The 25,707-nt window shown below is 39.8% G+C and overlaps 1 protein-coding gene and 1 pseudogene across 3 annotated transcripts in view; one reads left to right on the top strand and one right to left on the bottom strand.

Moving 5' to 3' along the window:
- ATP11C (ATPase phospholipid transporting 11C (ATP11C blood group)) overlaps positions 1 to 25,098 on the bottom strand; it is a 238,345-nt gene extending 213,247 nt beyond the window's left edge. For all 3 annotated transcript variants that reach the window (XM_077146059.1, XM_077146061.1, XM_077146062.1), the window contains exon 1: positions 24,888 to 25,098. In XM_077146059.1, the coding sequence (XP_077002174.1) occupies positions 24,888 to 24,914 (27 nt within the window). In that variant the 5' untranslated portion in view covers positions 24,915 to 25,098. The remainder of the gene's footprint in view (positions 1 to 24,887) is intronic.
- Positions 81 to 2,641, top strand: LOC143670896 (MKI67 FHA domain-interacting nucleolar phosphoprotein pseudogene; annotated as a pseudogene).
- Positions 25,099 to 25,707: the final 609 nt, after the last annotated feature.

The raw sequence follows: 25,707 nt of genomic DNA, 5'->3' as shown, positions 1-25,707 counted from the left end.
TGCTATAGGATCCTGTGCCCAAGAGAATCTCAGCTGGGGCCAGGGAAGTGATGCTTGAGCGTAGTTATGAAGGAGTAGGAATGGGGTCCCTGGGGAGAGCATTCTACAAGGTGGGTGCAACGGCAGTAGAAGGGTTGAGCCCTGAGGGAAGACCAGTGCAGAAGGGCAGAGGTCAAAGGTATTCCAGTAAAGGGCAGGGCTTTGTACAAAGGGTGAAGAATTTCATCTTACTTAAGAGCAAAGGGAGGCACTAGGGATTCTTAGCATGAAACTGACTTAAACTTTGGGTTTTTTAATGTAAAAGAATTGGTCTACCACGTGGGCGACCCGGGTTGATTCCTGGCCCATGCACTTCCCAAACAAAGAAAGAAACCAACAAAAACAAATGGTACTGCAATAACGGGATACTCACATAGAAAAAGAATGAAATGTGACCCCACCATACAACATACAAAAAAAAAAAAGAATTGTACTAGCTGCTTTACAGAGAATGGATTAAGAGTCAAGAGTAGATCCAAGAAATATTTAGGAGGTACAGTACGTGAAATTTAGTAACGGCCTCAGTAAGATGGGGTGTGGGGAAGAAGGAAAGATTTAAGGATAATTTCCATGCCTCTACAAAATGCTGTAAAATGATTCCCAGTGCTTCTACCAGTCTGACTTGAGTTTTTTTTCAATGGTGTAGCATGAGAGGGGAGAAAAAAAATGGGACGTTTTGCCTAGGAAAAAGCTGGACTCACAAAAATACAAAGGATCACAGATCAAATGCTTTGCTTTCCCAAGAAGGGAAAAGTCCTTTTGAGAGCAAAGTTAACCTTATTGTCTCCTTTCACAATTGTGGAAGGAAAAAATGACAGGGTTACTCATCTGATTCCAGTCTCTGCCCTACGGGGGCATTTTATTTTTACCTTTCTTAGAGCATTTTATCGCTCTCTGTCTTGTATTTTGATTATGCATCTATGTGTCCTCTTTTCTCTTTTTCTAAACTCTAAGTTCCCTGGTGAAAGATAATGATTATTATAAAAATAAGAAATCTCAGAGACAACCTATGTATCCCAACCTAGGGGCGTTGAGGTGGGGAGAGCATTAAAGAAAAAAGAGGCAGAAATTTTTCTTTTGTCCCATTAAACAGATCAGTTATGCTAAAAAAGAAAAAAGATGAAAAAAAGTAATGATAAAGAAAAAAAAGTGCTCATGTACTTACTTTATATTGAAATATATTTAAAACAGCACTCAAATATAATGAAAGAAAATACTGAAGGGTTGGAAAGTATTTCTTTCTGTAATTGGAATGGCTACTAAGCACAATTTGGATGATCAAAGACAAAAATGAAAATATTTTTAATCTTTTATGTCGCCACATTCTTAAAACTGTACTGAAATTTCATAGACACTGATCATAAATAATTCCCACCCTTAAACAAAAACCTATCCCCACAAAAAAAGCACAAACTAAGTGTGTGCCACACCCTGAACTGTATTTTGTTGCAGAGTTATGTAAAATTGAGTTGATCTTCATCCTTTCCTTCTTAGACAGCTAACTGAAACGTCTATCAACATAAAAATCTCTCAGTTCAGATGCCTCAGTCCAGGTCCTAGCATTATAATTCATTAATTTAGCATCCATTACAGTAAGTCCCTCTTGGGCCTTGTCAGAAAGCCCCTTCCAGTAACCAAAGACTTTCAGATGAAGTCTGACATAGAAGGATGTTAAAACCAACTGTATAGGGAGCACGGGGGGAGCACATAGGCTGGTGTGCTTTGGACCTGGTGGAGGTTTGTGGCCCTGCCATTCAAGCTGCTCCTGTCGTTGGACCCGCAGGTGCAGGCCAAGTTTCAGAAGCAGGTGGTGCAGGTCCGCCTACATGTGACCCAGCAAGAAAAATTTACTGCCAGAATAATGTATGTGGGCCACAAACCTCAGGGCCTTTTTGAACCCCAGCTCCAAGCATATTTCTCCCAGGGTGGCACTGTCACAAGACTCAGATTGTCCAGAAGTAAAAAGACTGGAAATAGCAAAGGTTATGCCTTTGTGGAGTTCGAGTTGGATGACGTTGCCAAGATAGTTGCTGAAACAATGAACAACTACTTTTTGGTGACAGGCTCTTGAAGTGTGAGTTTGAGGCATCAGAAAAAAAGTAAATGAAGAACTTTTCAAAGACTGGGATGTTCCATCTACAAAGCCATCACATCCAGCAGTGAAATGGCATAATAAGAAATGGACAATTATAGAAAGGCTACTGTTGGAGAAGTTACTTAAAAACAAAGAAAAATTACTAAGGAAGAAATGAGCTCAAAAAGGAACAACATATGAGTTTCCTTCATTGATTTTACAGGAGAAAAAATAAATGCTTCAAACACTATTCTTCAGAAATCTATGAAAAGCCAGATTTTCCCAAACAAGAAGAAACAAGAGGTTTTCAGAACTCCTAACATGCCAGAGAGCACTGGGGATATAGCCAGGGCCCCACACTAGTTTGCACACCAACATTTTTTGGGAGGCAAAAATCTGAAGTGGCTGAAATGAATGATGATGAAGATAATGAAAGTTTTCAAACAGCCTATTTCTGGTGCAAAAGAACAAACACAAGAGACTCAAACACCTACACGTTCAGGGGGAAAAAAGACAAAGAAAAAGTAAACAGTGATTCTGAATTCATTATGCATAACATTTCTTCTAAATATGATTTTGTTACTAGGGCTGATTCTTTAAACTTTACGATGTGCAATGAAATGCATCCATTGGCAAGATTTTCAGAGGAAAAACATACTCTTGGTTCAAGTAAATAAGATACACAATCTGTAATGTTGTCTTGCTTACCCTTGCTGAAATATATGGGTGCATACAGTTCGGCTCACATGGCCTTTTTTTCCTGATGGATATCTCTGGTTTCCTTTGTAGGTTTCATAACTGTCCTTAGTTATTCTGCCTGGGTAGGATGGTCACTATTACCTGCAGGTTTAAATATAAATGCCACCTTCATGGTAACTACCAAATAGAGATCACCAGTTTTGCTTTCTATTACACAGTTCTCTGTGTTAGGCAGTGCACATTTAACAAATAAGAGTTCAACATCAGATGGTTAAAACTAAAAGCTAACTTAAACTGCTGAGTGAGAATGTGTAATGTAATTCAAGTGTTAAATGTATATTCATTTAGACGCATATGATTCATTTTTACAAGTAATGGTAAATTAGTTTTCAGGCTACCATTGAATAGTACCTAACAATTTGTATCTGTTATCAGTATGGACTTATATTCCAAAATTCAAACAGTGTACCAGCAAATACACCTCTATGATTTATTTGTATGTAAGTGGGACTTAGGATTCTTGACATAAAATAGTAGTTTATCACCTTCTCAAAAAAAAAAACCAAAAACCCTGCATTTTATGGTAGGCTCCAAAACAACCCAGAATGGTGGTGTATGGCTCCCAAGATTTCATTCAGGGTTTTATTCAAATGGCACCTTCTCAATGAGGCCTTCCTTCCTTTGCCACACTATGAATAACTGCAAACTCCACAGCTTGACACCTCCTAGCTTCCTTCTTTGCCTTTTTTCCCTCATTAGCATATAACATATTATAGTTATTTATCTTGTTTATTGTCTACCTCCCTGTAAGTGTCCACTGGTTTGTCCTCCTTGATCTGTTCCTCCTTTCTTCCAGAGCACCTGGCTTTCCAGCTAAAAACCACATTTTCCTGTGGTCCCAGTTGACCACAGGAAAGGTTTCTCCTGTGACTAAGGTTTCTCCAACGTTATGTGTACCATAGTGACATATGAAACTTTCCAGTCATCTTCCTAAAGGAGCTTGCCCTAGACTCCTTCTCTTATTTTAGCTGGCAGAAACTCAAAAACCCTAGATTGAGGAAGGGCAGAACTGATCCACTACCCTGGGTCCGTGGATGACCTCATGGAAGAGAGGCTACCTATTTGTCTTGGGCTGGTACATACCAGAAGAATAAACATCTGCCTTTTTCTGGCCACTATATTTTAGATCTCTTTGTTATATCAGTTTAGCCTTTACCCTAACAGTAGCCTCCCCCATTATATTAGAATGTAAAATCTGTGAGGGCAGAGATTTCTAGCTGTATCACTCACCAATATTTCCCAAGCAGGTAGAATAGTGCCTGGCACATAGCAAGGCTAAATGAATATTTGTGAATTGATTAAAGAGACAACATCATTAGCATCACCTTTCCACATCTCCAAATCACACTCACGGCCTCAAATTCTGATTACAAAATATGAATTTCCCCCAAGACAGTACCCTAGAAGTTCCTTCATCCCTTCACTGCCATCTCCCCACCCCCTTCACTGAATGTGCCTTTCAGTTTCTCAAACATGCCTGGCTCTTGTCAAACTTTGAAAGAGCTGGTTCTAATTTCTACCCCTAAACCCCTTTGCAGAACGAGCTGCTCATTCCTTCAGTCATCTACTTAAATGTCATCTCCTATTTCTGTTATTACCTCCATACCCTTTATTCATAAATACTTATGAAAATGAATAATTATAGTAGTTGTTGATTTACTTCCTATTGTAAATTAGATTGTAAGCTCCAAAAGAACATGAACCACTTCTGTTTTTCTTCACCACTGAGTCTCCAATGCCTAGCACAGAAGTCTATAAAGGGATAAGTGAATGAACTGCAATAAAGATGCTGATTGTTTATTTATAAGTATTCTGAGCAAGAGATGAGTTAAGAGTATATATAGTTCTCCATAAATGCAAATCTTCAAATGTACTTGACTACCTGCAAGAAAATATTTTAAGTTTCTATTTATGGGGAAGGAGTATCATTCTTCCTTTCCATTACTAGTTTTTAGTTGCTAAAGATCAAGTAGAATTTTAATGACTCCTGTTGGTATAGTAGAACAGCACTGGGCAAGCCACCATGGCTCAGCAGGCAGAGTTCTCGCCTGCCATGCCGGAAACCTAGGTTCATTTCCCGGTGCCTGCCCATGAAAAGAAAAGAAAGAACAGCATTTACCAGAATGTCTTAAATGAGGGCTCATATAAGCATACACAATTCAAAATAAATAATTACTGTATTTTGGGGGCAAGCTAATTGGCATCCCAGGACCTGAGACCTAGGATGAAAGGTTTTTCTATTTTCCCAGGTCAAGGTTTCAGCTTGGGACCATACAACCTGAGGTGGATCTCGGGAACTGTGTGGGCACCAAAGTGAACACTCTGGAACAATCTGTGGGTACTCAGTGAAACAAAGATTTAGAAAAATACTGTTTTGTTCTGCATCTTATCTGTAGTTACAGATACACAGGATAAATTGCATCGAGTAAAATACGTACACATACATACACGCTCATAGCATCTGGAGACATCAAAATGAGATCAGTGGATTGTATCAGTGTCAATATCCTGGTTGGGATATTGTACTAGAGTTCTGTAAGAGGCTGAGGGGGATTGAGTAAAGGAGACACAAGATCTCTGTATTATTTCTTAGAACTCCATGTGAATCTACAATTAGCTCAATAACACTTCAATGGAAAAATGCTATTTCAACATGGAAACTTTAGAAATTGCAAAATTCAGCTGGTTACTTTTCTGAAGAAAACAGGAAGGAACAGGTTGGGGGAAATGAGAGAAAGAGAAGTAAGGGTAAACATGAAACTTTATAGTGGAAGAGATTATTAAAAAAATAAGAATAATACACAGATCCTAAATCTGTTTCAGATCACAATGTCAAAGAAAAAGTGGATACAGAACACCTAATTTAACCCCTTCATCTTAGAGCTCTGGAAAATAAGGATCAAAAAATAATTTGCAAACTTTAAAATTTTTGAAAAAATAAATAGGAGATTCTATCCACTTTCAGCATTAAGGAAGAACTGGTTAAGCAAGATACTAAAGCACAAGCCATAATGAAAAAGATAAATCTAACTAATTCATTAAAATTAATAACTTCTGTTCATTAAAAAACACCAAAAGCAAAAAAACAGTGAAAGGACAAGCCAAAACTGAGAGAAGATATGTACAACATATATAACTAAGAAAGGATTAGTGAAAGTGAAAAGGGATCTTATAAGTAAGCATAAGAAAAATAATCAGATAGAAAACAATCATCAAAAGTAATGAACAGCCATTTTAGAGGGGAAATAAGAATGGACCATAAACATGGCAAAGACGCTTCATTCATTAGTAATCAAAGAGATGCAAATTAAGATCAGAATGAAATAAAATTTCACAAACATTGAACTGGGAAAAAGCGAGTCAAACAAGTATTGAAAAAATATGAAGAATGGGAACTCATACATTGCAAGTGGGATTACACATTGATGCAACCATTTTGGAGAACAATTTCACCTGTTCTTCTTGAAACACTTGAAGACCTATCATTATACCTCTGTGTGTGCATGTATGAAACACTCACATAGGGGAGGGGAGAGGAGGTGAAATATTATACTTATACTCCAAAAGACACATATTAAATTGTTTACAGAAGCACATCATAACAGAAAAAAAAGCATAAATAAACTAAAGGTTGATCTACAAAGAATGGATAAATTGTGATATATTCCCAATGGTGATGATGAATGCTACAGCTATATACAACCTAATAAAGAATCTTTGCAATATAAAATTGAGTATAAATATTTATTTTAAACTTTATTTTGAGCTTTATAGAAATAGCATAAAGCTCAAAATAAGAAAACAAAATATTATATTATCTATTATATTATATTTGCATTTGTGTTGGAGCACACAGGTAGATGGAAATATTTTGGTAATGATCTAGTTCTCTAGTTGGGTAGAAGGTTCATGGATGCTTGCTTTATTACTGTGTATATATGTTACATATATACTTACATATTCACTGAACATTACATTTTAAAAAGAAAGTTTTTTAGAAAGAATGTGTTTGTCTAAAGCTATACAGCTGGTTACTGGCAGCACCATGACAGAAATTTTCAGTCTATTTACTCAAAAATCTTCCACAATGCCAGCTACCTATGAGGTATCTAGAAAAGACATTTGGTGGCTCAACATGAATTTCACCACTAATTAAAATTATTAATCCCAAACAATTTCTACAAGAACATTTTAATTCCACAGCCTTACATTTCAAAATAGGGATAAAGACTGGAGATACACACACACACACACACACACATGCATACACATAATAAATACATATCCGACTGATACTTTGCATCAAGGCCTAGGGTCTAAACTAAGCTAATAAATGATTATGACTTCTAAAGGAGATTTTTTTTTAAATCAATTCTTTATTTAGATAACAAGTTGGTTATGTTCATTGCATTGTATGAAACATTACAATATCCAATATCATACCAGGAAGGTACTATCAGTACAGGGTTGGATCAGAACTGGACAGTTTGAACAATAAACCACTTCTAAAGGAGATTTTATTTACAAAATTCCATTTCATGAAATTGCTCCCTTGCTATGGCTTATTATCCCCTGGTTGAGTCTTTTGCTGTAATAAACATAGTACCCAATTCTGCTTCAAACTTCTTTTGGTTCTCAAATACACACATGAATTTTCTACTTACTGTCCCCACCACTTCCTAGCAGCTGTCACTCAGTCAATCCACTGGTTGCCTCTCTCTATTCACAATCATGCAACTAACTGTGTTCATGAGTAGGGATGAGTAAGAGCGTCCTCGGGAAATAATAGTAAGTGGCCACTGGCAATAAAAGGCAGTGGTGGTTCTCCCTAGGAAGCCTGCCCATCATATTCTAGCATCAACACAAATGCTCTCCTCCATTAGTGCTGACAGCTAAGAGGATAATATAATCAGGGTCGAGGTTAATTAATTCTAGAGCATAGTACTGACAAAGGCACATGTCTACATTCGATCACCAATCATGCCGGTTAGTGTAAAACCAAAAAGTACAACCAGGATCATAAGCCCATGGACAGAGGGGAACTTTAGGGAAAGATGGCAGAGTAAGTAGCGCCAGGACTCACTCCCCCTCCAAAACGGCTAGTAAACAGGCAAGAACTGTCTGAAACAACTGTTCTGGGACTCCAGAGACCAGAATAACACTGGACAGCATTCAGAAAAGAGCAGGAGGAAGAGGCTGAGAACTGCCGTAAAGAACTATGAGTAGTTAGCTCTGTGGCGGCTGCTGAGGCCCATCCCCCACTCTTGATGCAGGCCACTTTGGGGTCCTGTCCCTGGTTAGCTGCTGCGGACAGAAAGGGATATAAAAACCTTCTTTCCCAATAATGAGGGGGGAGGGGGCAGAGCCAGGCACTGATCACAGCTTTTTGTTTTTAATTAAAGCAATTTCATTCACACATCATATCCAATATGTACAATCAATGACTCTCAGTATAATCACAGAGTTGTGCTTTCATCACCAAGCAATTTTAGAACACTTTCATTACTCCAAAAAGAAAAACACTCTGCATTAATATGGTACCTTTGTTTCAATTCATGGTAGAACATTAAAATATCTGTTAATTGTAGTCCATAGTTTGCATTAGGTATATTTTTTCCATATACCACCCTATTATTAACATCTTGTAATAGTAACATACATTTGTTCTATTTCATGGAAGAATATTCTTATATTCATACTATTAACCATAGTCCATCATCCACAACAGGGCTCACGGTATTATACAGTCCCATGTTTCTCCTCTAGCTTTCCTTCTAGTGACATACATGACCCTAAACTTCCCCTTTCAATCAGAATCACACACACTAGTCAATGCTGTTAATTACACCCACAGTAATGTGTCCCATCACCTCTATCCATTTCCAAACATTTATAATCAATGTTATTAAAAATTCTGTGCAAATTAAGCATCAGCTCCCCAGTCTCTACCCTCATTTTATCTTCTGGTAACCAATATGCTAGATATTAACTCCATGAGTTTGTTCATTATATTTAGTTCATATTAGTGAGATCATATAATATTTGTACTTTTGTATCTGGTTTATTTCACTCAACATAATGTTCTCAAGGTTCATCCATGTTCACTGATATGAACTAATTATAAAAAGCAAACTCACAGAGTTAGAATCTAGTTAGAATGGGGATAGGGAAAGGGGAAATAGATAGTGGTGATGGTAGCACATTATTATGAGAATAATTATCAGGGCTGAATTATGTTTGTAAATGTGATGGAAGAGGGAAGTTTTGGGTCATGTTATTAGAATAAAGTTAGAAGACAAAACATGGGCCTGGATAACACGGTAAATGCTGCTGTGGACAATGGACTGTGGTTAAAAGTACAAGAATGTTCCTCCATGAATTATAACAAACGTACAGCACTATTACAAGCTAATAATAGGGTAGTATAAGGGAAAAATATAACTAATGTAAACTATGGACTACAGTTAACAGTATTATTTTAATATTCTTTCATTGGTTTTAACAAAAGTACCACACTAATACAATAATAGGAGGATATATGGGCATGTTGTGTTTTTTACATAACTTTTCTGGAAGCCTACAACTTCTCTAATTAAAAAAAAATTAAAAATAACATTACATTAAATGAAAGAAACCAGACACAAAGTACTACATATTGTTTGTTTCCATTCATATAAAATTTACAGAGACAATTAGATTTGTGGGTTATACAGGGCTGGGGAATGATAGAGGGATTCTGAGAGGTGACTGCTAAAGGGAATTTTTTTTTCCCTGTGGAGTAATGAAAATATTCTAAAATTGAACGTGATCAATACACAACTCTGTGACTATATTAAAAGCCACTGACTATACACTTTGAAAGGACTGTATGGTGTGTGACTTTAAAAAGCCCATGGACCGCACTTCCCAAAATCTATGTCATCATTCCCACCCAAAGTGTAAACAATTCAGTTCAAACTTATAATGATTAAAAGAGAAAGTGAAACTTTGGGTGGAGCACAGTTGAATGAGCAATCAAGAGATAAAGACCTGCAGAGAGAAGACGGCGAAGCCTATTACAACCTAGCACAAGATTATAAAGCTGGAAGATGGATTAGATAATGGATCACCCAGCAACCCTCGCAGTTCACAGATGAGGAAAGTGAGGACACAGGTAACAGAGCTCAGCCTGGAACTCTATATTTCGGAATTCTCATTCACTGAATATTCTTGGACAAGCCACCTGTCTATTTCCCTGGCTATGAAATGAAGAAGTTGGACTAGTGAAAGGTCTCTAAGGTCCTTTACCAGTTCTAAGATCCATGGAGCCTTAAAGACATCTAATAGTCCACTTGATTTTACATAAGGGAGAAGTTAGAAAATGATAGTTATTTATAGTAGGGTCTTCATTCCTGGTCTATAGATACTTTAGATATGTTTATTCTCCTTCACATAATCCTAAGAAAATGTGGATTTTTTTGGTTGAGTTTTTATTTCATAATCATAAATTTAACTCTGCAATCCAGCTAGACTTGGAAGGGAAGGGTAATGTAGAACCCAAAGAATTGTAGGGAGAGCACAATGATAAGATACTGACAGAGGCCAGGGGAGGTGGGATGCTCTCCCGACTACAGAAGAAATGGTATGGTGGTTAAGACAAAGCATAAATCAGATTTATTAGATTTGTCCACAGTCAGCAATGGTGATCTTCTTGCTGGTCTTGCCATTCCTGGACTCAAAGCATTCTATGGTTTCCACAATATTCATGATTTATTTCATTTTGCCAAACACCACACGCTTGCCATCTGTGCCAGTTTGAATCTGTTGTGTACCCCAGAAAAACCATGTCCTTTAATCCTCATTCGATTTTGCTGGGTGGGATCTTTTTTACTGTTTCTATGGAGATGTGACTCACCCAATTGTGGGTAGTAACTTTTGATTAGATGGTTTCCATGGAGATGTGTCTCCACCCATTCACGGTGGGGTTTGCTTATGGAGCAATTTAAGAGGGAACCATTTTAGAAAAAGGTTTAGAGCTGACAGAGCCCACACAGCCAGAGACCTATGGAGATACATAAAGAAAATTCCCCCACAGAAGCCACTGAAGAAGCCTAGAGAAAAAGCTAGCAGATGCCATATGCCTTTCCAGCTGAGAAACCCCGAATGTCATTAGCCTTCTTAAACCAAGGTATCTTCCCCAGATGCCTTAGTTTGGACATTTTTATAGCCTTGTCTTAATTTGAACATTTTCACAGCCAAATTCCCCTTTTTAAAAGCCATTCCATTTCTGGTATATTGCATTCCAGCAGCTTTTATAAACTAAAATACTATCCAACCACTCAATCTTAGCAGTGTAGATGAAAAACTGGGAACTGCTTGTGTTAGGTTCAATGTGTCGAAGAACACATTGGGGCTGACCATGGTTGCTGGCAGGGGACTGGCGGTGGTGTCTGCAAGGCCCAAATGTGGATATTGAACTAATCCTTAGAAAGCACTTAAAAGGGTGTCTGGAACTTATCACTCCAGTGTTAGCTGATACTATAACAGTAAAAAGGAAAAGAAAATTTACAGTTAAAACAATTTCATAGGGCGGGCCACGGTGGCTCAGCAGGTAAGAATGCTGGCCTGCCAAGTCCGAGGACCCAGGTTCGATTCCCAGTGCCTGCCCATGTAAAAAAAAAAAAAAAAAATTCATAAACCAGTAATGTGTCAATGAAGCCATGGATCAGTACTTCAAGGCTCCAACCACACAGCCTAACAGAATGCAAAACTAAAACAAGAGTAAAATAATAAAAACATAAAAAGAAAAACCCATTTCAAATTTTGATACATGTAAAATGGTATTCCCATCATTATCATTTCCTGAATATCTGAAGCTCACAAAAAGAATAACAGTAAAAGTACTTGTACCTCAATTCAACAACAAAGACAAACCTGAAAAACAGGCAAAGTCATTTCTTCAAAGAAGATATACAAATGGTCCATAAGCACATGAAAAGATGCTCAATATCATAAGCTATTACTGAAATGTAAATCAAAGCCACAATGAGATACCATCTCACACCTAACAGAATGGCCATTATTAAAAACAAACCAACATTGAAATACGGGTGGTCAATGAGAAGCAGGGGTAAGGGGTATGGGATATACGATTTTTTTATTTTTTGTTTTTATTTCTTTTTCTGGAGGGAGTCAAATATTCTAAAAATGATCATGGTGATGAATACACAACTGTGAAAATATTGTGAGCTATTGATTATACAATTTGGATAGACTGTATGTGTGTGCATATATTAGAAGACAGGACATTAGCTTGCTGGGATCATTAGGGCATGACTGATAATGAGAAACAGTAATTTACAAAACATTCGCTGAATATCTTTCCCAAACAGTAATACACCTGAAGTTAAAACAGGAAATGAAAATTATGTTTAAATATAGCTTTGGCTATAAATCATAACACATATCAATGTTACTTGAAATTTTATGGTTTTAATATGACTTTGTAAAAGGTGCTCAATAGAAGTTCAACTCTCATTTTAAGATCATGGATTTAAGTGTGCACTAATATTATAATTTCTCAGCATTAAAGTTTAATTATTAAACAACCCTCAAGTAAAGAATACTGTTTCAAAGATTTTTAAAAAAAACAAGTGTTAGTGAGGATATGGAGAAATTAAAAGTCTTGTGCATCACTGATGGGAACATAAATGTAATGCCATGAATCGTACACATAAAAATGGTTAAAATGGAAGGGTTTATGGTGTATATATGTGTGTGTTACCACAATAAAAAAATAACTGCATCTCATCAAAAGAGCTGTTTTTAAAAATTAAAAAAAATATTTGCCAAAATATCAAAAATTCCTGGTGCCTGCACATGCAAAAATATATATATATATATCAGAATTAATCAAAAGGACTAACAAAACAGTAAAATATTTCAGTTAATCAGTAAAGAGCCTGATTTGCTACTTATTATGGAATACTTCTAAAGTATAATACCAAATTGCTCAAAAAAGTCAATGTTGTAAATGTGCACACAATAACTATGGTGATGCTCTTAAAAATAAAATGTTACTCATTAATCACATCAAAGAAAGTTAAATATCTAAAAATACAATGAAAAAGATAAACGTTTTTGTATGTATTACAAAACACAACATGTAAGGCTAGAAAGGAAAGATTCATTTCTAAAGTCCAAGAAAAAAGAAAATTGTTTTTTTAACTGAACACAGCAGTGATATCTAAAAGTGGACAATATGATTGATAAGTCAAGCTGTAAAGGTCTCTGAGTATAGTAAATGGGAAATAAGATTTGAAATACAGGTAGGAATATTTCTTCATCCAGCAAACATGGTACACATACTATATGCCAGGTATTGTGGTTTTAGAAATACAAGTTATGAGCAAAAAAGTCATGGTTCTTACCTTCATGAAGTTTACTATGTAGATGGAAGCCAGATATTAATAAGTTAGCAAATAAATATAACACTCAAATATAAGTACATTGTGGTAAGAGTATGAAGGAAAGGTTCACAGTGGTATTGAGAACATGTGACAAGGGAACCTGGCAGTGTTTGAGGGAAGAATCAGGGACAGCTTTCTTGGGAAGTGATGATTAAACTGAGATCTGAAAGCTGAGTAAAAGTCGAAGTAACTCACTACAGGAAAGAAGTGAACCAGGTAAGGGAAACAGCATATACAAAAGTCCTGTGGTGTATGGTAGATGGTGCACAAAAGGTGAGAAAGAGTGAGAGTAGAGACTAGTGGGATACAGATGGCAATGGAAAGTCACCCAGGCCTTCAGATTTGCATTTGTAAAAGATCTCTCTGGCTGCTGCAGAGGATGGATTAGGCAGAGCAAGAGTGGATAAGGTTATCTATTGCAATGGCCCAGCTAAGCAATGGTGGTAGCCTGGATTTGGATGGTGGTAGTGGTGGACATGAAGGGAAACGCATAGATTCGAGGGCTAAAGACTAAAGAGGAGCAAATATGAAAGAAGAGAGAGGCTGATAACCTGGACTAGAATGGTAGTCATGATGATAAAGGAAAGTGGCATCAACAGGGTATGATGACGAATTGGTTATGTGGGAATGAATGAAGTTCATGTTCCATTAAGTCGGAAGTATGTGCTCCAGTCTGAATGTCTATGAACAGCAATGTTACATAGCGGCAGTGAAACAGAAATGTACAATAAATAATTCATATGGTCTGAACAAAGCCTGATCCCCAACTTTTTAAATAAAGGACCACCAAAATCCAAGAAAAAAGCTACCACTTCGTTCCCATGCACTAAAAGCTTCTGAAAATGAGCACCCATCAGGTAAGCAGGGCAACTAAGTAGTTAAATAAAATTATATGAACCAGTGTCATGATATATTACCCCACATGCTTATTTCATCCTTGTTCCTGCCTCATAGTTCCTGCACCAAATCAGAAGATTGAAGACCACCATCATGGATTTCCGGAAAGAGCTTCTATGGGACAGATTCCTAAAGCTATTGTGGTGGAGACCTAAAGCCACCTGATGCCCATTTTGACCATCCTGCCCCGCTTTTCTAAGTCTCAATTTTGCTACAGCAAACATAAGGCATTGAATATTAAGTTGATCATTCTGCTGCATTTGGAGTTGGAACTGCTGTCCTCTAAATTGACGGGTCCTCCTGCTCTAAGTACCATAAGCAATAACCAACCGTGCTTCACTGCAAGGTAAGTGTCTCCTTCTGTAATGATAAGCAGCCCCTACTACCCCACAAACTTCAATTCTATCGGTGCCCTGAGGCCCAGTTCACAAGCTACTTTCTCTAATGAAGCTCCTCCCTGACCACTGCAGCAAGAAGGCGAATCCAGTGTCCACATGTAAACAAACGTCTGCTGCCCTTACAGTTTGTGTCACTCAAAGGAATGGCAGCAATGGCCTAACACTTGGTGAGAGGGTTGGTCCTGTGTATGTTTGTCTTCTGTCTCCTCTACGACTGCAAGCTACCAGAAAACAGGGCTCGTGTCTTACATACTTCCACATGTGTGATACCAAGTAGGGTATGGGTATCTAAAGAATGCTAGTGATTCATACGAATGTTTTCAGAAAAGAAGCCAAAGTAAATTATGCATCCTACTACAGAGTCCTTAATCCATATTACCACAAACTGCATTAATCGTGAAGCAAAAACAACATCCCCAGTGCTTACACAACAGGTGTAGCTTACATAATCTGCTGTACCCAGCTGTTACTTATTTGTGACATTTCCCTCCTGGCTTCTGCTCCCTGTCGATCTGCAGGATTACTGCATATTCCAGTATGATTTCCTTATTTATTCCTTGCCAAAATCATAAAAAATAATTGCTAGTTTTCATGTACAATAACAGCAAAAAATGCTGAAATTTAAGAATAAAAAGAGAGCTATCCCTGGGATTTCCCATGACTGTAAAACTCAAAAAACTATACTAGAGTAAAGCAATATTTGTAAATATTGCCTTAAAATTCATTTATTAGCCCTGGCATTTTACTTGTTTTCCTTTTGGTGGCTTTTCCTATATAGTCCTAGATAGTCTTCCTAAACAAAATACTCTTCAGTCTGCCACCTATTTGGAATTGTGTTACCCAAAAGCGTTTTTATCCCAAACTCCTTATAAGCTAGTCATGTAGGGAACGGGGTCAGATAATGATGTAAATGAATGCTGACAAAATGGGTAGATGGATGGGAACAAGGAAGAGAGGGGGCAGAACAAAAGTCCAAGAATCAGATAAAATGAAAATCCACGAACTCGGTGATGCTCCAGAGAGGAAACCAGCAAGTGTTGACGCTAAACTGGCAGAAACATCAATACTTCCTGGCTCCCCCACTGGGTGCATCAATTTTACCATCGGCAGGCTGGCTCTTCTGCTGCAAATGACAAATAATGAATGCTTTCAACAATATGAAAAGGAATGAGCCATAATCCAGAAGCATGGCTGTGTGCAGCAATGAAAAGAATTTGTGATTGCTGAGGGTCTCAGCTTTGCTGCTGATTAGCTTAATGGCCTGGGGCAAGTCATTTCCCTTCAATGAAAAGTACCAGCATTACATAACATTGGTGTGCAGAAAAGAGTTAGCATAGCAGGTCTGAGGCTGCTTACCTTAGAGAGGCCTACTTGCAAGGCTGTCTTGGCTGGCGTCTGGGAACTTGGATTTGGGGAGGAGTCCCACCACCCTGAGTGTCTCACTGTACTCAAACTATACAAACAATACAGTTCAGCTGAATACCTGCTCTCCTTCTGAGACTATGGAATTTTTGGTACCTATCAGACAGGGGGTATCCATGTGGCCAGCCCCCAATAAAAAAACCTAAGCACCAAGTCTCTAACGAACTTCCCTGGTAGACAAAATTTCACTTCTATTGTCAAAATTCATTGCTGGAATTAGGCATGCCCTGTGTGACTCCAATGGGAGAAAACTTTTGGAAGCTTGAGCCTAGATTCCTCTGGACTACACCCCAGCGCCTTTTTCCCTTTGCTGGTTTTGCCTTGGATCCTCTGTTGTATGAAATCACAGCCATGATATGACTACATGCTAAGTTCTGTGAGTTCTCCTAGTAAATCATGGAAGCTGGGGGTGGTACCAAACATTTTTCCAACAACTGCATGATGTAGTTATTGCTATTCCAATTCTATAAATAAAGAAACTGAAGTTCAGAGAGGTGAACAGAGTGTGCACCTGGAAAACAAATATTTCATTGCTACTAGGATACAAAGGTGTTTTCAAATTTTAGCAAGCCTAAAACCTACCTGAAGTGTTTGCGAAACATGCAGTTTCCTGGGACCTATTACATGAGACTTGGATTCAGTAGATTTGAGGTTCAACAACCTGTATTTATAATAAGCATTCCAAATGATTCTTATGTAACTAGTCCAAGGACTGTATTTATTTTTATTGCGGTAGCATATACAAAACCTGGAATTTGCCATTTCACCAGTTTTTAAGTATACAAGTTCAGTGGTACTAATTACATTTACAATGTTGTGTTACCATCACCACCAACCATTACCAACTCTTTTTCATCACCCCACAGAAATCTGTATCCAGTAAACAATAACTTCCCTTTCCCCTTCCCTCAAGAACCTAGTAACCTCTAATCTACTTTGTCTCCATGAATTTGCTTATTCTAGTTATTTCACAAGTTGGGATCACACAATATTTGTCCTTTGTGTCTGGTTAATTTCACTTAACGTGATGTCTTCAAGATTCATCCATGTTGTTGCATGTATCAGAACTCCATTCTTTTTTATGGCTGAATAATATTTCATTCTATGGCTATACCACATTTTGTTTATCCATTCATCTGCTGATGGACGACATTTGGGTTGTTTCTACTTTTTGGCTATTGTGAATAATGCTGCTATGAACATTTGCATACAAGTATGTTTGAGACCCTGCTTTCAATTCAGGTCATGCAGTAATTCTATGTTTAACTTTTTGAGAAAGGACCAAACTGTTTTCCACTGCAGCTGCAACATTTTACATTCTCACCTGCAATGCACCAGGGTTCCAAAGACCACATTTTTGAGAAACACTTTGACGAATATAAACTGCAGCCTTCAGTACCCAATTTCCCAAGCTTAGGGAACAAATGGTAGAACTAGAACTTATACCAACCCTTCTAACAAAGTTGAGCCTCATTTCACAACACAACTGTTTTCCAAATCTCTTAAACTCGGTGGTTCCTCTGGTTAGCTCTGCCTTCTCACTACAGGTTTCCACCCAGCTGATTGCATTTAGGTGTAAACAGAAGACATTTTCTTACATTCCCAACATGAAATACGAAGTGGTTTCCTCACTGAGACATCCCGGATCCAATAATGCACATTACCATGGGAAGTCAAATGATATACAACTCTCAGAGAGTTAAGACTGCAGCTTTGATTTTCAAAAACCAAAGCTGGTGGCAACAGAAAATAGCAAGTTTATGAACAGCACTGTGAATTTACTTACAACTTAAGAAGTTGATGACAGTATATTAACTATAGTTTTCTATGAATGGCCCAAGAAAGGTGGCAGTCCATAGATTATTTTCCTGGTAAAAGAGCCTCAAGTGAATGCTAAACTTTTCCTGATTACTCTTTTAAGTGATCATGAGAGTATTTTTCCTCATTTAGAATAAGAACCGTCTACCCCACTATGTGGGACAAAACTCTCAGTGGTATAAATCTCCTTGGCAATATGGGACCTGACTCGTAGGGATGAGCTGAGATCTGGTATCATGGGACTGAGAAAGCCTTCTTGACCAAAAAGGGGAAGAGAGACATGAACCAAAATAAAGTCTCAGTGGCTGAGAGATTTCAAGAGTCAAGAGTTTATCCTGGGGGTTATTCTTATGCATTATATAGATATCTCTTTTTAGTTTATGGTGTACTGGAGTGGCTAGAGGGAAGTTTATGAAACTGTTGAGTTGTGTTCCAGTAGCCTTGATTTTTTAAAAAGACTGTATAACTATATAGCTTTTACAATGTGACCATGTGATTATGAATCACATCAGATGCTCCTTGTACTCAGGATATGAACAGATGAGTAAAAAAAATAATCATATGGATAATAAATAAATAATAGGAGGAGATAAAGGGTAAAAATTGGGTAGACTGAAATACTGTGGGTCAGTGAGAGACGGGTAAGGGGTATGGGATGTATGAGTTCTTTTCCTTTTTTCTTTTTTTGGAGTGATGCAATGTTCTAAAAATGATCATGGTGAGGAATACTCAACTATGTGATGATATTGTGAGTCAATGACCATATAATATGGCTGGACTGTATGTGTGTGGATATTTCTCAATAAAAATATTAATAAAAAGAACACACAAAAAAGAACAGTCTAGTACAGTGTCCACTGAAAAGAAGTTATTTTCAGTGCTATGCACTTATGAGTACTCCAATTTGAAATGCATAGGTAGCTCCTTATTCAATTCATCATTTTCCCCTGATATTGCACACCCCAGACTGTGTCATCACTTCAGTTCAAAACAATTCAGTGAATACTTATTGAGCCCCTTAGCTGAAACAGTATTATCAAGAACTCTGCTCTGATTTTAACAAGAATACTTAGGCGAAGAGGAGTGGACTGGGAAAACACAGCCACCTTAATACTTTAAGACAACATAAAACAGACAAGCCTAAAAAATAAATAACTGCTTGAACAGGAGCAGTCTCACCAATCCTCCTCTATTTTATTAACTAAATACAGGGCAAGAAATTGATAACAGTGTGTACTTCAAAAATAACAGATTAACCTCCTAAGTCTGGATATCCACAGCCCAACATCATCTACAAATCACAGAGAATCAAGAAGTCAGCCAAACCAGCAATCCAACCATACCCCACTGCAACTGAGGGACTGTCTGCCAACATGGTGGCGTAGGACACCCCATGCCCATATCTGCAGTGCTGAGCCTCATTCATCATTAAGCTGCAGTAGTATTAACATATGCTGCAGTCGCTAATGTTTCTTTTCCAATCACCATTGAGCTACCCTTATACTAAGCCAAGAATGTGTTATGTGAAAGGAAATAAACTTCACTTCTAGAACCCCAGAATTTCCATCCACCCCACCTGAAAATACCCCCAATCTCAAGGATTCCAGAGGTAAAAAGAGTAAACTGCATAAAGCACTACAGATATACATGAAACATCACCATCTCAAAAAACATTTTTATTTTGTATCCTATGTTTATTTTGTATCCTATGCATTTGCCTTCTTATAAAGAACTGATCAACCACACCAGACAATAGTAAGCCTTGATGATTTTTTTTCCATCACCCAGCAAACTAGTATTTCAATTCATTCAATGGGTTACTTGTTTGCATGCAGACATGGGTGAGTTATAGTGCTCCCAGGAGCCATGGGCTATCTTTTACCTCCCAGAACCCAATGCCCAGCTGGTAGTCAATTGGTAGCTTGAGTAAGGAAACAAACTCATTTAAACAGCTGCAATGATATGAAAATGATCAGCTTCACCTGCCCAAATCTTACCTCTGCTAAAACCCCAGTGGGGGCATTGAAAACTACCTAACGTACCTTTACCCACTAGAGGGATGCATTACTAGCAATAATCACTAACAGAAGGAGTAAACAGTAAACCCTTATAGAAGGTATTTAGGAGACATTGAAATTTTGTTGCTTAATCAGAAAAGGGCAGATCAGGAAAAGAAGACAAACCTATTTTCATTCACGTAAAGATTTATTTTACCTTATAGTGGTTCATCCCTAAATAGGTTTCCCATCTTGCTCATGGTCAGCCTAGCAAATATTTGAAAAACAGCAGTTTGCCATGTATGTTTAAAGGGTCACAGTGAAGATGTCAAATGCGACAAACTCCTTTTTATCTGAAATCCAAAGAACCAGAACACAACAAATTTTGCACTCTTATTTTGGGTAGAAAGACAAATGCTAAGTATTCAACAGTAACTTACTCAAAGAGTCAATTTCAGGATATATCACAAATGCATTACAAACAGTGCTGTCCTCATATCCTCCCCTCTCTAGCTGTACAGATGAGGATAACTAAAGCTCCTGACGACAAGGACCTCCTAACTTGCTCAGCAGTATGTCCCCAGGGCCTAGTACAGGACCTCGTACACAGTAGGTGCTCTGTAAATATTTGTTGAAGGAGTGACATAATGGCCCGCAAGAACACAGAATACCTTCTTAATCACCTAAGAGAGATATACTATGGTGGGTTCAGTTTCAGCATAAGATGTACTTATTTTAATTCTTAGAAAATTGGTAACCAGTATATACCAATTAACTAGATTTCCTCATTTTTCAATCATTCCAGATAAGGAGTTACAATAAATGTCACTGTCCATAAGTAAAAATTATTATTTGTGTGCACCATATAAAAACTAATCATTCAACAACTATTTATGGAACACCTACTATGATCCAGTTTTAGGAGCTAAACATACACTGTGAACTGTCCCAGCTCCCAGCTATTTTCACAGACTGGGAAGCCTTTCTCAATGGGGGTTCCTCATCACCTGATCGCATACAAGAGAAGTTAATTCCCTACAGACAATAGGTGCTTTGGGGCACTAGGGCATAATCCTCCCTAGAACAGTTGGGAAAGACTGATTGAGGGAGCCACCCAAATTAAAAGGCAATTGCAATATAATATGATAAAAGGTGGCATTTAGGTAGGCCAAGTTCAAGTTAAACCTAAACTGTATGTGTATGAACTACCTGGTAGGAGCCAAGATTTACAGACTCTTTATAAGACTTGTGTAAATACTAAAATGTTACAATACACACATGCACATATATTTCTAAGCACGATTTTAAACACGGATCATATTTCCCACACGCAGCAATGTCAGGGCAAGGTGATTGGTAAAATGTGACATAAAAAAAAATGCTTAATTACCCTAATAATGCAAGGAGGAAACCAAAAACTTCATGCCTAAAAAAAACAAACAAAACCCTGAAACATTTTGTTAACTGCCTCCATATTTTGCTTCACTAGACCTGCCTTGCCTTGGACTCACAGTAATAAATTAGCTCTCTCATACATTTGGTAGGTCCTACTTTGAATTTTCATTCTACCTTATGCAGTTTAATTTCTTACCAGTCGTCGGCCTCATTAGTCTGATATGACATTTTCTGTGATATTGTTGCTATATGCTGCATGCCTTATGGAACCGAAGCGGTTTGAGAACTCCTAGAATCAGAGATTTAAATTTACTGGTAAGTTCCCAGTATTTCACACTCACAATTTAATCTTTCTTGTACCAATGACCTAGAAATTCATACCTGTTAAATATCACTCCCTGACAAGAAAAACACAACCTCCACCTGGACAAGACCCAAAATACTTAATGGAGAAATGTCTTATTGTGAATCTTTGGCATGAATTTTTTTTTCCTTTGGGCACGGGTAGGCACCGGGAATTGAACCCAGGTCTCTGGCATGGCAGGCGAGAATTCTGCCTGCTGAGCCACCATCGCACCGCCCTAGCATGAAATAATTTTATAAACAAAAAAAGGGGGCAAATTCTTGTTGTTTAGACTCTCACTAAACCTTTAAACCCTTACAAAAACACCACTGTAATCACTAATAATTTTATTAGAAATTAAAACACCTGCTAACAAAAATTCATAACCCTTGGTCTCAATTAAACATGCCCTTGAAGGAAACAAATTGTATAGTCAAAGCTATTATTATTTATTTATTGTACTTATGGAGACTGGAGAAGTTAACTAGAAACAGGCTGTGCTTTTATTACTCAATCAAGACATCAACTATTAAATGTTTTCAGACACCCCTCAATGCCTAAATACTAAATCCTTCACCAGATTCCACCAATTTCTTTGTACCTCAAAACCATCAAAGAAAAGTCATAAATTATCAGAAAGAAAGGAATACAATATTAATGGCAGAGACGTCCAGCCCATGTCTTCAAAAAATACAATGAATGACTGTTTTTTAAGTTTGAAGGTGGAGAACCTGGGAAAATAAATGGCATTTTTTAAACGATTCAGCAGGCACTACTGAACCACAGAGGATTATGCTCTTCCTAAGAGATACTGAGTTCCCAGGTTGGATTTAAAATTTTCAATGACCAGCTACAATCAACACCACTGTAATTAACTTCACATTCAAATCCAATTTCAGACACGTATAAGCGCACACACACACACTTATGTTGAAAGGAATTAATAGCTCTAGCTCTAAAATATCAAAGCTATGAAGCCATCACACAACTTGGGCAACACTGCTCTGTAAGTCTCAAAGTGCAACCTAAATCTTTAATTTCTAAATCTTTAATTTCACAAGATTTGGCCTGCCAGTGATTTAAATGGGTACTGCTCTGTCAGGCAAAAGATGAGGACAGCAAGTGCCATGTAAAGGAGATAAACTTTGCTGCCCCATCCCCAAGAAATCTGGAAGCCATCCTCTAACAATGAGTATTTCATAGCTTGTTTCACATTCAATCCAAAGGTTTGCAGAGTAATTTCCTGCCCTCAAGCCTGGGGCTCAGATACAACTCCTGAGACCCTTCCAGGTTCCCGCAAAGGTATAAATTCAGAAACTTACCAGAGTCATGGTTGTGCAGGAAAATGTAAGCAGTTGGGCATTCTGGCCGAAACAATGAGGTCAAAGCTCATTTCTGTGTGAGGATAAGTGATTCTCTGCAGAGATCTTGGTTGGGGATGCAAAGTACTAGCCTCAAACCTGCAGGCTGGCACTTTCAACAACTGCTGCAAATTCTACTGCATGCCCTGGCTTCCTAGGCCAGCACTGCTTGATTTCTAAGCTTTCATACAATGCAGATTACTCTCAGCAAAAGGGGAAGAAAAGGGATTTTAGACTGATGCTTGGGTTGTTCTGTTTCAAATGTTCAAATCTTTAAAAAAAAAAAAATGGGGCCATCAGCAACTCAATTTTAAGCCAATGAATTTAGTATGATCCAGAGTCCAGTCATCTTCCACCTCAAGCCTACGAAGTGAAAAGATGATCCTATCCCCAAATATTACAAACAGCTCTTCTTGTCACCTTTCCCTTTTTGTCACCCCAAACAACACTCCAAGATCACAAGAATAGATGTGAAATAAGAACGATGAAGTTCAATGCTCTTTTACATTCTCAGGGCTAAATGTGAGAAACCAATTTTAGTCATTTGTTTTATAAATCATGCAGTACAAGCCCTTTCCCAGGGGTTTCAAATCCTTGAGATGTACAACCTCTATTGCTCTGTGCTACAGGTTAAGAAATAGCCTGCTCCAATTTCATACATGTCTCTGGGCAAAACATTAATACAGCACTGTTCTGATAATAATATCCCGAATAGGGAGGGATATGCGAGCATTTTCTTGCAACCCTGGTACAATTTTGAAAGTTTGAAAGGCAAAAAAAACAAAACAAAAATGAGGGCAGATTTCACGCGGCACATGAAAAATATGTTAAAATGTTTGAATTAGGAATCACTGCATAGAAAGAACTAAATCGACAGTTCTCAAATATATATTGTAAGCGGCGCGTGGTGGTGGTGGTGGGGGCGGGTAGCGCACAGCACCGAACCTTTTCTCTCAGCTATAGAAAAATACCAAAATTTGCAGATGAACACTTTTCTTTCACATCATCGGCAGGAATAAAATCTCATTCCCGCCACCTCATCTCATAATTAAGGAAGTTGCTACAATGAGCAGCCCAGAAGTAAATGGCTCCTGTTTTTATTCCTTTCTTAAGATACCCTTCTGGGAGTAACTAGGTTACTCAAAAAGTCAGCGCCCCCCGCCCCGCCCCGGGCCAACAAATTGCTTTTCCCCATGCGAAACTCCCACGGAAATCAAATGGCCTTTCCTGGGGGTTGGGAGGGAGAGATCTTGGACGGAGGAGTCCAGCCGTAGCCTGCTCTCCCTCGGGTTCAAAGTCTGGGTAGTTGGGTCCTTGGCGTGGCTGGGGAGCCGGCGCCGGCTAGTACCGGAGGCGGCAGTGCAGCCTCCGGCGTCTCCACATCTACCCAGCCCACCCTGACAACGACGCTCGCTTTTACAATCCCCTCAAGGTGAGCTTCTCAACGCTGGGTCTCCCAAAGTTTGCCCGGCCTCCCGCCAGTAGCTGCCCTGCGGGCCCGCGCCCCGGGCAGGTCTCAGCTCTTCACAGAGCCCTCCAGACCTTCTTGGGGTCCACGGTGACAGGTCTGGGTTTACCTCCATGTGCTCGTGGCAGAGGAAACAAAAGAGAGCAAGCTCCCTGATACTAAAACGCCATCTTCAGCTAATTGGCAAACGAGAGGTGGGGGGTGGGGGTCTGGATCGGTCCCCCCAAGAGTCTCTCACCATCCCGCCCCGCGTCGGAGGCAGCCCCGAAAACCCTACCTGCTTCCCCCCTACCCTGGCCTCCTGGGCAACGTGTTCCAGTGCAAACGAAATGGGGGTGGGGGGGAGCGGTGGTACTCTCTCCCCTGAGGTGCAGTCGGCGCCTCAGAAAATTGTTCTCAGGGCCCCCCGGCGCAGGGGCCGACGAGCGCGGAGTTGGGCACGCGGGGCGCCGCGGCGAGTGTACTTACAAAACGGTTCAAGCTCCGGCGGAACATCGCGTCCAAGGCTGCCGGGCGCCGGGCTGGGCTCAACGGGGCTGTCTGGGAAGGTGCCGTCCACACAACACACTGCGGCGTGGGTCGGCGGCAGCGCGAGGCGAGCGGCCCGGCCCCCCACTCGCCCTCCGGGCTCCCCCCACTGCACACAAACACACACAGACACACACATACACGCGCGCGCGCGCGGCCCCGGCGGCCACCGCCACCGCCCCTCCTCGCTCGCGGCCCGCCCCGGGGGCGGTGACCCCGCCGCTCCCCTTACTGGCCCCAGCACCGCGGGGCCGCCCGCTCCCGCCGCAGCCGGTGGAGAAGGCGAGCCGGGTGCGCGGGGTAGGGATGGCGGAGGAGCGCTAGGCTCCTCCTGCGGGGAGGGGGGCCCCCCGCGATCTCCCCGCCCGCGCGGGGCTTCGCACCCCCGCCTTCAGGACCCTGCCCCCGCGCGGGAACACCGCCCGCCGTCACGGCCAGACTCCGAGGGCTTCCGCCCCATCTGGGGCAGGGGGACCTTCCCGAGGCACGCCGAGTCGAGCTTAGCTCTCGGCTTGCCCCGCCCGGGCCCCAAGTCGCCCGCGGCGCCGCCCCGCGCACTCACCCCGCAGCGGGGCTAAGGAGGTGCGGCGCAGCCCAGCCCACCGGCCGGCCCCGAGCCCGCCAGTCGGCTGGGCTGCCCGGTTCCCCGCCGGGAGGAGCCGGGCTCTGGGCGGGAGTGAGGACAGGCAGGGCTCTGTGAAGACCCCGGGGAGGACGGGGTGGGGCGCGGGCGGGGTGGGGTGGGGTGGGGGAATTAGTT

This window comes from Tamandua tetradactyla, chromosome X (assembly GCF_023851605.1).
Source record: "Tamandua tetradactyla isolate mTamTet1 chromosome X, mTamTet1.pri, whole genome shotgun sequence".
NCBI classification, from domain to species: domain Eukaryota; kingdom Metazoa; phylum Chordata; class Mammalia; order Pilosa; family Myrmecophagidae; genus Tamandua; species Tamandua tetradactyla.
This window is presented reverse-complemented; position numbering and strand designations above follow the sequence as displayed.